Genomic DNA, 16,607 nt, shown 5'->3' with positions numbered 1-16,607 from the left:
ATCACCCCAGACCTCCCACTTCCTTCATGGGTTTTCTTTCACTAATAAGCACACCCAATCTCTCTCCAACTATGTGAAGTCCTCTGTGTTCAACTTGAGAGACAAGATACTTCTACTGCAGCATCTAAAAAAGACAGAGCTCCATCTCTACAGCAAACTTTCAGGTGACTATCCGAGCTCTCGTTCTCTCCAGATTGGATTGTGGTAGTACCCTCCTGAAAGAGCCAACCAAGATTCGCCTCCCTCTTCTTAGAGCTGCAGACCACCATGCAACTTGGAATAGATGTTTTACCGCATTGTGCTTTTGTTGAATTGGCTCCCTTGGCTAGCAGGAGCATTTTTAACTCCGCTTGCTTGGTCCACCTGACTCTTGACACTATGTACCTGGCAAACAAGTGGCCAACACCTTTATTTCAGAATCATTGATCTATGTCTTTAGACTCCCCTTTTCGGAAACAATCTATGCGGAGACTACTTTTTTTTTTTTTTTTTTTTTTTTTTATGTGCTGCTCCTAAAGCCAAACCCTCTCCCTAACCAACTTCAAGTTATTGCCTCACTCCTTAACTTTAAAAGAGATTGAAACAGCTCCTGTAACCTCTCTGTCAAATGTATCTGTCTTGCTGGGTGTTGGTCTTGCCCTTTTTTGCAGGGTCATCCCTGAACTTTTTGCCTGCCTCCTGTATTTTTTCTGACCAGTTGTTGGCTGTTTTATGACTCTGGGCACTTTACCACTGCTGATCAGTGCTAAAGTGCATATGCTCTCTATTGTAAATTCATGTATTGATTAGCGACTCCATGATTGGGTTATTTGATTTACTTGTCAGACCCTAGTACAGTGCACCATGTGTGCCCGGGGCTTGTAAATCAAATGCTGCTGGCGGGCTTACAGCACTGGTTGTGCCATCTACAGAAGCAGCCTGTAAAGCGTGTCTCAGGCCTGCCATTGCAGAGCCGGTGTGCAGTCTAGTACTGCCATGTCAACTTGGTAAGTGCACGCACTTGCCAGTCCCTAAACCTTCCCTTTTATATCAGACACCCCTAAGGTAGGCCCAAGGGCAGGGTGCATTGTAAGTATAAGATAGGACACGCCCTGGTGTGTGTGACATGTCCTAATACTGAATTACAGCCATTTTCGTTTTTCACTATTGCAAGGCTACCAGTCCCCATAGGCCAGAATGGGCAGTTTGATTAGAACACCTTATAATCCTAACTGACCCAGGGAACATGGTGGAAATTCGAGTTTAGTATGCCTGAACTCAGAATAATAAAATACATCTTTTAGTAAAGTTGGTTTTAAAATTCTGTGTTTGAAAATACCACTTTTAGAAAGCAGATATTTTCTTACCTAACCATCCAGCCTGCCTCTGCTAGCTTGTGTATTGTGTGTCTGGTTTTGTGAGTGATAGGGGCTGGGTTAATCTAGGAGACCGGGTGAGTGAGCACAGGGCTGAATAGACCCATCTGCATGTAGAGTGGTGGGATGAGTAGCACCTGGGTCTGAATAGGGCTGTGCCTGCCTTCCACAATGCTGGCTCCACCTCCTGTGGTGCGTCTGATGACTCTGTCCCATACTGTCAAAGGAAAGAAGGAGTCCTGTAAACAAAGTGCTCCAGGTCTGCACTGAACTGGTTTGGACCAGGTACAGGCCCCTCTGCCTTCAGAGGACGAAGGATTTAGTAATATAAATATGGGGACCCAGACCCCAAGACTTTAGATCACTTCTGGAACAACAAGACGAACCTCTGCCAAGGAGAAGAACCAAGGAAGCTGTAGGAGTTGGACTGCCCCCCTGCCAGTGTGCTGTGTTGGCCTACAGTAGTGTCTTCAGTGCCAAGGAGAGGAGAAGGGACTTTCAAATAAGTTTCATCATCTTGCAGAATATTACTCCAAGGGCTTGAACTTGTGCTTGCCTCCTGCTGAAGTATCCGGAACATAAGACTTCACCACCAGCTCCCCTCTGAATTGCTGGGATTTCTGTCTGCAGAAGCCTGCGTGTCGCTGAGAGCTGGAAGCGCGACTCAACGAGAAGAAGCGTGTCGCAGTCGCAGCTGTTGCCGTCGCATTGCCGGAGAAGCGTGTCGCCGCCGCAGAGGTCGCCGTACCGGAGAAGTGTCGCAGGGCCTGTCGCGGCTCCAAAGTTACAGAGTTCACCGCACGGCCGCCTGGCTTGCACGCATCATCTTCACATCAAGGGCGCCATCTTATCGCATCGCACCGGATTCTCGCATCGAGGCGCCATCTTGTCGCATCGTAACCGGAACCCAGTACGTGAATCAGAAGCAAGGGTTCCTATTTGGTCAGAGGGACCTACCTCTGCCAACTAGAGACCCCAGTTCTAACACTGGGATTATGAAACATTGCTCTACAAGCCCTCTGCTCTTTATGTGTTTTTGAACACAGCAAATTAATGACATGTATTTGCTACCTTTGGGTTTTGTTGGAATGCCTTTCTCTGGGCACCTAGTCTTTGAAGGCCCTACCAAGATGTTTTATTTAACTGTCCCCCTACATTATCATTCGATTTTTTTTACTAATGTCGTCCTCATGCTCTCATGTGCAGATCCATATTTTGCTTTTTCCAATCCCTCCTTTGACTGACTATCACCCTCTCATGTTCCATAGGGTGCTCCAACACCTATTTAATTTGGCCAGGACCACATTTAATATTAACGAAAATAAATGACAATATGGATTTTATAAGTAAATAACAGAAGACAATTTAGATTACTGTCCTGTGTGTTCTTACCTTGCTTGATATTCTTAGTATGGCTCAAAAACAAACAAGGCACTAGTTCAAATAATATTACTTCCCGACCCACCTTCACCGAGCTATAAAATGAACCTTAAATATGTGTGGCAATGAACAAAGTTCTCTACGAACAAAAACACTTTAGACGAGTCACACACAGAAGCATGCTTGTATTTAATCAGGTATGCTGCTAATACCATTAACAATTTACCAATAGCAACCAAGCCTTTTTCTGTAAGAAAGTTAAAACCGGAGCAATACGACTTCACTCTACAATGTGGACAAGTAGGACTGTAAACGCCTCCTTTGCCTCCAAAAACATACAGTGCTAACAGCAGAATACACACCAGTTAACTTCACATTATGTGTGAAGACAAAGGAACATCTAAAAATCAATCTGCTAGAATTACTTGTCAATGCAGAGTTGGTTCTGAATAATTAAAAGCCCCCCCAAACAAAATGTACAGTTGACACAAGCTACCACAATCTTCCCTTGAATTTAGCAAAAAAGTGTCTGAATTATTGCCATTGTTCTGTGCCACAGGACAGAGAAAACAAGCATTGTCAAAGTCAGTAGGTCTCACCTATGCAAGGGCTATTGGCTTTGCCAACGTGTATTAGCCATGTTGTACACCAGTGTGGCTGCTGCTCAGCATGGATAAAAGTTAGTGGCGTGAAGAAGAGTGGTGCAGAGTGTCGTAGAATGGAATGGCATGGTATTGAGTGTCGTAGAATGGAGTGACTTAGAGTATTGTGGTGTGTCATGGAGGGAGTAGAGTGTCAGAGTGGAGGCATAGAGTGGAGTAGGATAGAGTGTCAGAGGGGAGTGGTGTAGAGCAGAGAGAAGTGGATTAAAGTAATGAGTGTCATTAAGGGAGTGGAGTACAGTGTCATACAGAGGAGTACCCGGTCATGGAGTGGCACAGAGTGGAGTAGAGTTTTGTAAAGTGTTGTGGAGTGGCATAGAGTACAGTGATGCAGAGTAAAGTGGCTTAGAGATAAGTGGTGCAAAGTAGAGTGCAGTGGCATGGACTGCAGTGGTGCGGAGTAGAGTGGTTAAGAGTGCAGTGTTGCAGAGTACAGTGTCAGAGTGCATTGGCATAAACTGGTTCAGAGCACAGCAGAATGGCAGAGAGAGCAGGGGCATGGAGTACAGTGGTGGAGAGAAGAATATAGGGGCCTAGGGTGTGGCAACTTAGAGTGCAATGGTGTTGAGTGCAGAGACTTAGAGTGCTGTGGAGTGCAGTGACGTAGACTACATTGGTTTGTAATAAAAATGGTGTAGAATGCAGTGGTTTAAAGTAGAGTGCGTAGAGAGCAATGGCGTAGAGTGGTATAATGTGGAGTGGTGCAGCATAGATTGCAGTGGAGGTGCATAGAGTGCAGTGGCCTGGAGTAGAGTGTTTCAGAGTAAAGTGGAGTGGTGCAGGGTAGAGCAGAGTGGTGTAGAGTGGTGCAGACTAGAGAGGCGTACAGAGCAGTGGCATAGAGTGCAGTGGTGCAGAGTAGAATAGAGTGACTTGGAGTGCAATGGTCTAAAGTACTGTGGAGTAGAGTACAGTGGCGTAGTGCAGTAGAGCAGAGTAGATGGGTGTACAGTGCATCGGTTTTGAGTAGTGTAGAGTGCATTGGCATGCAGTGGTTTAGAGTGAAATGGTGCAGAGTAATGTAGAGTGCAGTGGCATAAAGTAGATTGTTTAAGAGTAGAGTCAAGTGGAGTTCAGTGGTGCAAGGTAGGCTGAGTGGTGCAGGGTATAGTGCAGTAGAGTGGGAAGTTCAGTGGCATACAGTAGAGTGGCAGAGGGCAATGTCAGTCAGTGGTGCAGAGTAGATTAGAGTGGCAAAGAGTGGATTGGCATAGAATGGAGTGGTGCAGGGTAGGGTGGAGTGTAGTAGTAAATGTATGGTCAGGTTAATAAAAATCATCACAAAACAACACTTTAACCCCTTCGCCGCGACAGGAATTCCGCCGCGGCGCTGGGGGGATATGGGGGCAGTTGCGGTGCCGCCGTGCTCGTGACGGAACCACTCCGTCATGAGTCACGGGTGAGCTGTGCTCATGACGGAGTGGTTCCGTCACGACTCCGCCCACTGCGCTAATCGCCCGCACAGGCGGGGAATTAGCGCCGCGTGAGCTGAGCGGCTGCCAACGGCCGCAGCAGGACGGAACCACTCCGTCATGAGCACAGCGCACCCGTGGCTCATGACGGAGTGGTTCCGTCATGAGCACGGAACGGGTTAAAGCAATTATAACATAAAAAATTCATATAACCGGACTTTAAGTTAAAATCTCTATGTAAGAAAAACAGTGCATTAAAATTTAACAACCAGCAAAAGAAAGTATGAGACTTCAAAGTGCTGAGTGCTTAAAAACAAATATCCAACTATTGTTTGATCCTATAAAAACACCTCCAGAGAAGACAAGCAAACAAAGCTAAACTGCAGATGCAAGCATTTTTCGGCAATTGTTAGAAACTTTATCATCATCTAACAGATTAATGAAATTGAAGCACCAGATAAACATAGAATGAGGGCCTGTCGAACAGATCTCACCCCTGCTTTAAGAAAAGAGGGTTTTAAAAGTATACGACGTGCATTAAGCAGATTTGGGCAGGCACACATTCTACATTCACTGGTGACCAGTGTGTTAGCAAATTCGGTGTGCCATCCTTAGTGGGGTACCTGATAAGTCTTAATTTTTAAAAAGTATCCCTAAAATGTGCCAGGAAATAGGTAGTCAAATAGGTCTCAATTCAAAGAGTCTGATGAGAATTAATCACTTTCGAGGCGTGCTTCTTTGCTGGTAAGGCCTCTTTACCTGCAATAAAGGAGTTCATTTTTAGGTCTCGCCTGACCCAGCGCATGCGCTGGTCTGGCGAGACTTATTGAGAGGGCTCCAAAAAGTGCTTTTGTTTGCTTCACAATCTCGTTTTCCATGGTGCCATGGTGCCTTTGATGTTGGAGCTCCGGTATATACAGGCATTATTCCTCCGATAAATACTTGTAGGTTTGATCTGTCGCAATGTATATGGGGTACATTGTACTACGGCACCGAGTATTCCCCAATTGTGAAATAATCAGCCAAAGACAAAGTCATAACTCCGATCAGTCCGGTAACATGAATAATCAGAATTGATCCGGTCCTAGCAGTGTCTCACTGAAGTGTGGACACCACTCTTCACCTATACTTATTTTGTAGCTTGTAAATAAACTTTTGCTTGACCCTTTTCCCACCTTTTGTTGCATTTTTTAAGTAACTACTACTCATTGAGGCCTGCATTCAATGGTCCCATCTCGCACCCCGCACCCACGGAATGGAACGACCTCCATACTTCGCATCAGAGCCACCCACTGAGTCTTTGAATCCCACAAGAAATTAACTTAAAGCCTGGCTCTTTGAATTAGTCCTGAGACTCGGCCAGTGCAATTTCCTTCTTATTTAGCACCTGGAAACCCTTTCAGGTGTTATGTGCGCTCTACAAATAGCCATAACCTAACGACCATCTGGTTATCCGAACCTTCATGGCGTAAATAACATTTACACTCATTGGGTACAGGGCCTTCCCCCTTAAGTCTCCTATTGGCTACACCAAAACAGTGCACCACAGCCGAGCCCGGTCCATGTCTTCTGAGCGCTTTCCATTTGCACTATGGGTTTCAAATGTGCAGACATATTGCATCAAAGGTTAGCTGGGCGCCAGTCTGTCCCTTGTCCGCTGTAGAGCCGGTGCATGGGTCTTTTGAGCCACAGGCCAGTTTGTATTTTACCCTTTGGGTGCTTCCTTGCCAAGGCGGCCATTTCTTGTAATCCTCCCCCTTTTTGTGGACATTCTTTGATAAAATGACTTGTGCAATCTGACATGCTATATGCCCGCCTATGGTTATATAAATGGCCATGTAGTTGATGTCACGTATACTTGCAGTGGTCATACGAGATCTCATGTCTGGTCAGGCAGGGTCCCATATGGTGCCTGTCACAAACTCACTTGTGACTACTATTAGTTCTTATAAATAAGGCAAAGGATCTCATTTTATCACAATTAAGAGCATGAAAGTCTGAACTGCCCTTCCAGTGTTCAAAAAGAACAGATGGATGGATGGAGGGAAGGAATGCTGAACAAATCAAATCATTCACCCTGGATGAGAAACAAGCATCCTGGGACTGGTTTCAGCGTATCACCCCTTACTAGACAGGCTAGTTTGAATCTTGTGGCGCAGCGAGTACGGAACCCACTTCTGGACATACCCTTCCCACTTAGGGCGACCAATGCAAAAAACAACTGATGGACGGAATGCTGAATAAATCAAACATTTACCCCAGTAACAGATCTGGGTTAAACCCATCTTTTTTTTGCACGCCATGCCACTTCAGTTAGACCCAGCAATATGCAAATCAGTCTTGACCCTGTTCCTTATGGGAACAGTCCAGCCCGAACTGCCAAGCCAGGTGTTCCCTGGACTGGAAACAAGTATCCTGGGACCGGTTTCAGGAATTTGGTGGCGTAGCGAGCATGGGACACACGATTCCTACTTAGGGCGACAAATGCAAAAAGAATAGCATACACAAGGGCGGTTAAGTGTCTAGAGTTTTGGAGTATGTTACTTAGGTTTCTCTGGGCACATGGGTGCGTGTCTCACTTGCCTCGTCCTGTCTCATAACATTTAATGTTATGTTAGTGGTGTTTGCATAGTGCTCAAGAATCCACTGGTATAGCCTTGTAGCACTCTGTGGGATGCCTTCTCCCATGATTCTGAGGTCTCCTTAGGAGTTTGTGAAATCCGCATAGCTCTCTTTTGTATAATGATGCAAAATTACCATAAAATCCTCTGTCGTTTTGTGCTATATTTCAGCAGGAAATGCATCCTCGCGTCAATTTTTGGTGTGTGGGAGCATTTAAATGAGAGCAGCTGCTTGGGTTCCTGTGCGCACAAAGTACATTTTTACAGCGAACTGCGTCATTCACCGAAACTTTTCACCACATATTAAGAATAATTGAGCAAAGTGGCATAATGGCATAATTTCGTTTAAGCACAGTGACTCGAAATTCCCGAAAGTAGGCGCATTACGCATTGTCATTTACATTTCGCCTAGACTTAGTTTCCAACACTGACTGGACGCTGAGAGTTACAGTGACAAGTTTTGTGTATTAAGCTGCGGTCTGTCCTCCTGCTCAGGCATTGTCCTATTCATTCATTCACGTTGTTTTAAATAATTCTAAACCTGGCTCTTGTCTTTTTAATGGCTAACTCCGCGAAACACAAGGGGCCTGCGTGCCAGCGCTTAGAACCATCGGGAATTGCTAGGTGTTACAAGACTCCCACATGGACCCTGAGCTGTGATGTGTGTTGGTGTCGGAGGCCAGCGAGCTTTAGTGAGCACTGTTGTGAAATGTCTTTGGCGCAGGTGATGTTTCTGGTTTGCAGTGGGTGCAGACCTCAGTACAAGCATTGAAAATGCAATAGGTCTCGCCTTTGATTAAGTTAAAGCCATTTGCTTTGCTAATGGTATTGTATAGCAAAGCAAATGGCTTTAACTTAATAAAAGGCGAGACCTATTGCATTTTCAATGCTTGTTATCTTTCTATTTGAGAATCGTTTAAAACTAGACATTTATTTCTGAAAACCCCGACCTCAAGTCAAAACTCTGGAAACATGTTAAAATGTAAGATCTCCAAGTGCCAGCATATTCACATTGAGTTATTTCGTACCAGCAGTTATTTGCTAGGTCGCCAAGATCAGATAAAAACAGAGAATGCATGCATTTCAAAAATGACCCTTGCACCACCAGGGACTGTCTTCAGAGACCAAACTCCAAACGGATTTCGGCTCGGCCAATTGACTTAGGAATTCCAAAGACCAACTTACAATCCTTGATTAATAATAAATCCAACAATTTAGCATATTTTCCCCTGGTGATAGGTGAGCCACATGCAATAGTTGGTTGTAACTTGGCTCCCATGACTTTAAGAATATGTTCATAGTAGGGCAGAGTAGAGTGCAGTGAGGTAGAGAAGGTTGGTGTAGAGTGCAGTGGTGTACAGTAAAGTGGCATAGACTGCAGGTGCGCAGAATAGATTAGAGTGGCACACAGTGGAGGGATGGCTAGTATGGTGGCATAGAGTAGAGTGGTGCAGAGTAAGTACAGGCCATAGAGTGCAGTGGTGTAGAGTTCAGTGGCAGAGAGTGCAGTGTTGCAGAACAGAGTGTTGCAGAGTACAGTGAAAGAAGTATAGTAGAATACAGTGGTGTAGAGTAGCGTAGAGTGCAGTGCTGCAGAATACATTCGCATAGAGAGCATTGGTTTTGAGTAAAATGACGTATTGTGCAGTGGCATCGTGTAGAGTGGAGGGGTGCAGCTAGATTACAGTGGCGTAGAGTGGCATAGAGTGCAGGTCGTAGATTGTTTCAGAGTGAAGTAGCAAAGAGTGAAGTAGAGAAGAGTGGTGCAGGCTAGAGTGCAGTGGCGTAGGGTGCAGAGTAGATTAGAGTGGCAGAGTGCACTGGTGTAGAATGGAGTGGTACAGATCAGAGTGCAGTGGTTTAGAGTACAGTGCTGCAGAGTGGAGCGGCGTAGACTGGAGTGGTGCAGAGTAAAGTGGGGAGGTCTAGAATGGAGTGGTGTAGAGTGCATTGGCGTGGAGTGCAGTGGGTTGGAGTGCGGTAAAGTGGCATATGCATGCTGAGATAGCAGACTGCCATTACAGACAACACATCTTCAACTGAAATGACCATTACGTTTGCAATTACAGTTTTACTGCGGAAAAACAATAATGTGTGCAAATTTCATCACCTATTAAATGTATTTGTTTTACTTGTATTAAAATAGGTTTCCAACAAACTTTGGAATTACCCCAAAAAATTGCTTTGTGCTTTTCTAATTCTAGTATATTCTTAAATAACTACACAGTTAATTTATAGATATTAAAATGTTGTAGTGTGCTACAAAAAATAACATCCACCAACCTTCCTCTAGCACACCCTTAGTAGTTAGAATGACTGTCACATAAATCCTCTCACTTCCATGTCAGAGCTCCCTCGGAACACAGAGCCTGATATGTGACCTTTGCCTTTGAATGCATAGCAAATGTGTAAGAACACTAGTGGAAGGATAGAATCACTGGAGGGACGAACTCAAACAGGACAGCCTAAAACAAATTAGGTCAGCAAATAGTTACCAAGCAAGTGTGAGTTGCACACAACAATGCCACTGGTAAACAATGGACGAAATGCATTCTCAGGTAAGCTTCCTGGATGCCCCCCCAAGATGTCTTTAGCAAACCAGGTAGCTGCGCGGTCTGGTTGGATTAGGACCTAAAAAGTGGGTGGCAGCAGTATTGGGTAAGCACAGAAACTTAAGCTTCCAAAACACTCTGAAACGAATTGGCAAGCCATAGAAAAGGTACATTAAGAACTAAATAGCAATTGGTGCGGTCAAACACCAAACCGTGCTATTTAAGCACGTCAGAGTAAACAAACAGACACCTGCACATCCGATACAGGTTTCTCTTTTTCTCCTCCCTCAGTGGAACAGATTATTCAAGTGGTGAAAACAACTAAGTCAGGAGCCCCGTCAGAACCCTGTCCCCCTAAAGTTTTCCATTTGTTCCCAGTAATACTAAGTGAACAATTAAGTCTAGTGTTCACTGAAACAATTCAGTCAGGCCTATTCCCAGAGGATTTAAAAAGAGCCTCAGTACTGCCTCTGTTGAGAAAGAAAAAAAACGAACCTTGACCCTAAGGAGCCCAGTAGCTACCATCCGATCTCTAGGATTCCATTTCCATCTAAGGTACTGGAGAAACTGCTTAATACACAGCTTAGAGCTTTTATCTCCGCTGGGAACCTCCTGGACAACTCACAATATGGATTCAGGGAGGGTCACGGAACAGAGACAGCTTTGGTCATGGCAGCAGAGGAACTTAGTATAAAACTGGATGCAGGGGGAAAGGCCGCCTTGATTTTGTTAAACCTATCGACAGCCTTCGACACAGTGAACCACGAAATACTAACTGGCAGATTAGCAGAGCTGGGGATTCAAGACACCGCCCTCACTCTACTGTCATCTTACCTAACGGATCGAACTATTTCAGTAGAACTGGGAGATTCAGCTTCCAAGTCTTTCAAACTGCTGTGTGGTGTGCCACAAGGCTCCTCGTAGAGCCCCACACTTTTCAATATTTATGTGGCTCTTTTGGCCTCGATCATTAGGCAGTGTGGTTTCTCGGCGGTCTCCTACGCTGACGACACCCAGGTGGTTGTATCAGTCTCAAATAACGAGGATGAAGCAGCCGATCGTTTCAACTACTACATGACTCAGGTAAACACTTGGATGCAGTCCAACTGCCTGAAATAGAACAGTGAAAAAGTCATGTGGCTGGGATCCAATTAATTCCTCTGGTCTCCTAGATGGTGGCCTGCCCGTCTGGGCAAATGCCCAAACCCAGTCCCTAAGGTTAAGAACCTAGGTGTCGTCTTTTATGATAAATTGACATTCGATAGATTAATAAGATTTCTTCTACCTTCTGGGTTATTTTAAAGACTAGCAGGAAAATCCACCCATTTATTCCCCCCGATGCACTATAAACACTTGTCACAACCTTAGCCCTCTCCAGACTGGACTACGGTAATGCCCTATACATGGGGATCCAATTCCAGTACTTACTAAAACTGCAGCGATTGCAGAATGCGGCAGCAAGATTAATACTGGATATCCCCAGATATGAGCCAGTCTCCCACAGATTAAGAGCCCTCCACTGGCTCCCAGTGGACAAAAGGATTAAATTCAAATCGCAATGCCCGGCCTTTAAAGCTCTACATGGTATAGGGCCACAATTTCGGAGGACCCACTTGAAATGGTATGTGCCAGCCAGAAGTTTAAGATCAGCCCACTCAAAACTTTTACAAATACCCAAGTTCAAGCAGGTACGCTGGGGTGGAAGAAGTTTCCTATTAGGGACAACTAAAACTTGGAACCTCCTTCCAATCTCGATAAAGAGCAGCACGTTGCTTATGTCTTTTAGAAGAGCGTTGAAAACCTGGCTCTTCTCCAATTGGTTCGGCCTGTAACCCATACCAGCATCATTCGGTCCTGCTGACTCTAGCACCAAGACGCCCCTGGGTATGCGTGCGCTATACACATTAATAAATCAATTAATCAATGCGGGGGTCTACCAGATCTAGACTTTGGTCTCACCTCTCTTGAACTCCTCCAGCACGGCATCGAGCTTGGTGTCATTAAATACGAAGTGTAGTGGGTGGTTGTAGAACTTGGTGATGGTGCTCAGGGGAGTGCAGTCATCGGGGTCCACCATTCCTAGGTCCTTGACATAGAGGATGTCCACAATGTTTGAGCGGTCCTCCTCATAGACAGGGATGCGAGTGTAGCCGCTCTGCATGATCTGTGACATGGTGTTGAAGTCAAGCACGGCACCAGCACTCAGCATGAAGCAGTCTCGCACCGGTGTCAGGATGTCCTCCACAGTCTTATTCCTCAGAGCACCTTTGCTGAACTCCTCCTTCACAAACTCGTTGTAAGGATCACCATTGCGCATCATGTCCACCACTTTTTCTCGCAGCAGGCATGTACTAATATCGTGACGAAAGGCCAGATTCAGCAGCTTGCCAAGTGGGAAAGAAAGAGGGAAAGTAACGACCATACACAAATGTGTTAGCCAGAGGGTGCGAACGCCCAGCACCAGACCCCAGCGTGAAGCGAGAGCCGCTGGCGCCAGCTCACCTGCCAACAAGAGACAGCCGGCTGCCAAAAAGATAGCAGGCGCTGGTAAACCCAGTGCCAGGTACAGTAGGACAGCAGCTGCTGCATTGGCCACCACTGCCGGGATCGCTGTGGCAACGAGGGCCACAGAGCCACATCGCCGCAGTCGCTCCAGGCGCTTTGCATTGCGTCGCTCTTTCTGGGAACCACATTCGCGCAGCACATGCAGCTCTACTAGGTCCAAGCTTAAGGAGCTAAGCTGCAAGCCGCGTGCAAGACCCGACAGCACCACTGACAGAGCTGCCAGGATACCTAGGAGCCAGAGTGGACTACTTGGAGCCAACTTGCCATCAACTACCACCACAGCACCAGCGAAGGTGTCCCAGGACTGGTTCAAAGCTGTCCTTGTGCAAATGTGGTACAGCCCTGCAGGAGCCCCCTCTGGGACGACCACTGTCACCAGTCCCCAATACCCTCCCCACTCCAGTGGTTCCAGCTGCAATGGCCCCTCATTTTGGGGTCCCAGTCCCCGGCAAGCTGTTCCAACACCACCTCCAGAGAAACCCAGCCAGGCCCAAGACGCATTAAGTAGTCCCTCTCCATTAAGGCGAAGGCTGAAGGAGCGTCCAGGGGGCACACGAATGACACCCCCACTAAATGAGGCACTTTTGAGATCTTCGAGTTGCAAGCCCAGCAGCGCGGGGGGCGGGGCCTGCGCCGCGGGGCCCGCCGGGAGCAGAGCAAGCACCAGCAACCTCCAACTCCAGTCTCCTGACGCCATCTTAGTCCTGCCGCTCAAAACCATGTTAGGAGGAGCAAAGCTGCAAACACACCCCGCCCATCCATTCAACTCTCATTGGTCGAAGAGGGAAAGAGAACCACCAATAAAGAGAGGGGGGCTGGATTAATAAACGTTGTAGAGACGCTAAAAGGAAAACAGACTAGAAATAATAGGATGGGTAAAGTCTATATTTACGGCGAATTGTTCGGCACTTATCTGTTTATAAATTATAGTTTCTCCCAAAAATGAAATGTAAAAATTATGAGTTGTTTTAAAACTTCATACAAATACGCGACTCTACAAAGTTGTGATATAGAAACGTGTTCAAAAGCTAGTTATTTTGAAATGACCGTGTGTATAAAGAATCTAAATGTAATTTATATATAAATAGTTGCTTTTTTTGGGGGGGGGGGTGAAACTTTGAATCTTTATAACGGGGATTCTGTTTCAAGATGGTGGGAATACGCGTTTGAGCCGCCGTGGTGCTTTTATTTCCAGTACTTCTTATAGCTGCTTATTGGAGCATGGTCATGTAAACAAGCATTTTTAGGTCTCGGGACCATCCGGTCGGCAGACCGGAAGTCCGGAGATTTAATGTCATTGAGAAGAGGGGCTTGCACCCGCCCCTCTTCGCTCCTGTTCTCCATTGGCTGGCCTCTTAAATGCTGGCCAGCCACTGGAGAAGAGGTCCAGTCACTCCGTTGAAGCCCCGTCTTTTTCGGATGGGGGGGGGCGTGTTTTTTGCGAGAAGTCTCAGGGAGGAGACAACAGCAAAACACGCCCCCAGATCCGAAAATGAGGCTCCCTTTCTCCGAGGCATTTTCGCTGTGCCTCGGAGAAAGGCGGTGGTGTCCCGGCGTTGCTCCCTCACCTGATCTCCTTGTTCAAGAGGCCTGTGGGTAGGGAGAGAGAGAGGGAAGAAACACTCAGCGCCAAATCCTGCTGCGCGGGTTTGCTTTTGAACAAAGGTGTTGTTAATTACCCGATTGACGTTTATGAATGGCGGCCATGTTGCGGGATTTTCTGCTGTGGGGCTCGGTCCTGCTTTAAAATGTTGACATGGAGTTGGCATTAATGGGTAACTTTGACAAAATAAGGCGGCGGCCGGCGGGGTCTAAGAAAGGGGTGCGGTCCTGGCTTTATAAGGCAGAGCTGGCGTGCTACAAATCCCATTGCCTCGGAGACAGACGTGGTGCATCTACCTGCCAGAAGTTTATCCGAAGATGGAACAGCCCTCCGAGGTGGCCCTCTCCCTGTCTACAGCCGGAGGCCCCAAGGCAGTGTACGAAGAGGCGGCAGGGCACTTGGAGGAGGACCGGACCCCCGCGGGTGCACTGCCAGTGCCCGGGGCAGTGCCCTGGACGGTGGCAGTGCCCTCCAAAGTGATGCGGCCGCTGTCCGCAGCCACGGTGAAGCTCCAGCCGCCCACTGAGGAGCCCATAGTCGGCCCCCGAAGCAGCCGGTTTGGGGATCGGAAGACGGGAGAGTTTGGGGTGCTCTCCGAGGTGATTATCACCCTGTCCCCGTGGGGGGGGGGGGGGTGGGGCGGGAGCAGTGTCGTAGATGGCGGTATTTCCTCCCGAGGATTCGGAGAGCCGGCCGCAGGTCACTATAAGGGCACAGGTATCGGAGGTATTTCTTAAACCGCTGCGTCTGCTGCACTTCAGCGCTAGGTGACCCCCAATTTCTAATCTACGGCATCTCCTAGGGCCGCTCCCTTTCCCGCAGCTATGCGAGGCTCCAGGCCGGCCTGGGCAGGAGAAGGCCTTTGGGAGACCTTTTACTCGCTCCAGATAAATCATGTGTTTCTCTTGCGCCCAGAACATATACTCTACGCCTTTCCTTCGTCCCTCGCCGTACCTCTGCCGGGACTCTGTACATTTACCATGGCCTGAGCACACTTCTCAGCAGAAACCGCCCTGGGGTGCGTACTTCCATTTCTAGCGCTCCCTCGCCCCACTTTCTTCAGCACCTCCTCGGGCCGCGCCTAGTGACGCTGCTCCGTTCACAGCAGTCGAGGCTCTGCCAGGCCGGCCTGGGCTAGAGAAGTGCCACCACTTTGAGGGCCTTTTTGTTTCTTTCGGATAAATACTTTTCCTGCGCATACATAGGTCCCGGGTCGTAAAGTCGGATATCCGATGAACTATTTATTTTTCTTCCAGTCTTTCAAGGAGCCCCAACACCCTATAGGCAGAGACTAGTGAGCGCCTAGCTTACGGTACCTAAGGACGGGCCACGCCCCCAGCCCTCTAAAGACGCCCCGTTTCACCGAAAGTTGTCAAACACCTACAGCCGACTCTGGCGGGGCCGTGAGGTGTAGGGAGAGGGGGCTGTTTGTCTTTACCGAGTCGCCATTTTTGACTGGGGCGGGTTACCTGTCGTTCAGTAAATACTGGAGTTCCGGTTGACTGCCTTCGTCACTTTCATAACACGAGCTGCATTCACCAGTAGGGTGACCAGCTGGCATCGGTGCCAATTCAGGACGAATATTCAGCACAGAAGGTCAAAGTTCAGGACAAAGATTCAAGACAAAAAGTATGTTTTACAGACACATCACAGGAGGTCGCGCAATGCTATCTAAGTATGTACATAGACAAACAATGTAAGTACAAGTCAAAATAAGTTTTAGGTTGAGACAATCGTGCACTTCACGAATTTTTGGTCTGAGTGCAGCTTTGAGCACTGTGCAGGTCTTTTTGTGTTATTCCATATGGTCACAATGTATTTATGAGGTTACTGCACTGAGTTGTCCGGTCTGATATTTTGTTTACAGTTCATGGTTCTGAGCAGGCATGTTTGGTGACGGAAGTGGTCGGGAGACTGAGAGGTGGTCGGGAGACTGAGAGGGGCTCGGTCCTGTTTTATAAGGCAGACATGGAGTCCGCATTGATGGTTAAGTTTGACAAAATAAGAGGGCGGGGCCTGAGAGGAGCGCGGTCGTGCTTTAAAAGGTAGACCTGGAGTCGGCATTGATGGGTAATTTATACACGGGTACAGGAGGCGCGCTGCCAGGCCATGGGTTGCCGAGGCGTGCTGCCGGGCATGGGTAGCCGAGGCGCGCTGCCAGGGCATGGGTAGCCGAGGTGCACCAACAGGTTTGGGCCCCTGGAGGCCGTTTTTGATACAGGGCCGTCAAATCGGCCCTGTAACAAAACCGGCCCTGGCAAAGGACTCGGCGGCACCCCCAAGGAGGGGGGGGGGGGGGGGAGGGGTAGGGGGAGGGGGGGTAGTGGGCTCTGAATATTTTGTTCGATTACGCAGACAATAAACTTGTGTCTAATCTCGCTTACACATCTGTTCGCGAGAAAACAGGCTGTGCTCAGTGAGACACACTCCCAATAACACGGACCGCGCCTCTAGAGC

General features: G+C 47.6%; 1 protein-coding gene across 3 annotated transcripts in view; it reads right to left on the bottom strand.

The window, feature by feature from the left end:
• CNNM3 (cyclin and CBS domain divalent metal cation transport mediator 3) overlaps positions 1-13,268 on the bottom strand; it is a 281,724-nt gene extending 268,456 nt beyond the window's left edge. For 2 of the 3 annotated variants that reach the window (XM_085634570.1, XM_085634569.1), the window contains exon 1: positions 11,942-13,268. In XM_085634570.1, the coding sequence (XP_085490696.1) occupies positions 11,942-13,268 (1,327 nt within the window). The remainder of the gene's footprint in view (positions 1-11,941) is intronic. The other variant, XM_085634571.1, reaches the window with a different exon arrangement.
• Positions 13,269-16,607: the final 3,339 nt, after the last annotated feature.

The sequence above is a fragment of the Triturus cristatus genome, chromosome 11 (assembly GCF_964204655.1).
Source record: "Triturus cristatus chromosome 11, aTriCri1.1, whole genome shotgun sequence".
Classification (NCBI taxonomy): Eukaryota; Metazoa; Chordata; class Amphibia; order Caudata; family Salamandridae; genus Triturus; species Triturus cristatus.
The sequence above is the reverse complement of the archived record's forward strand: the minus strand, read 5'-3'. Positions and strand labels throughout refer to the sequence as shown.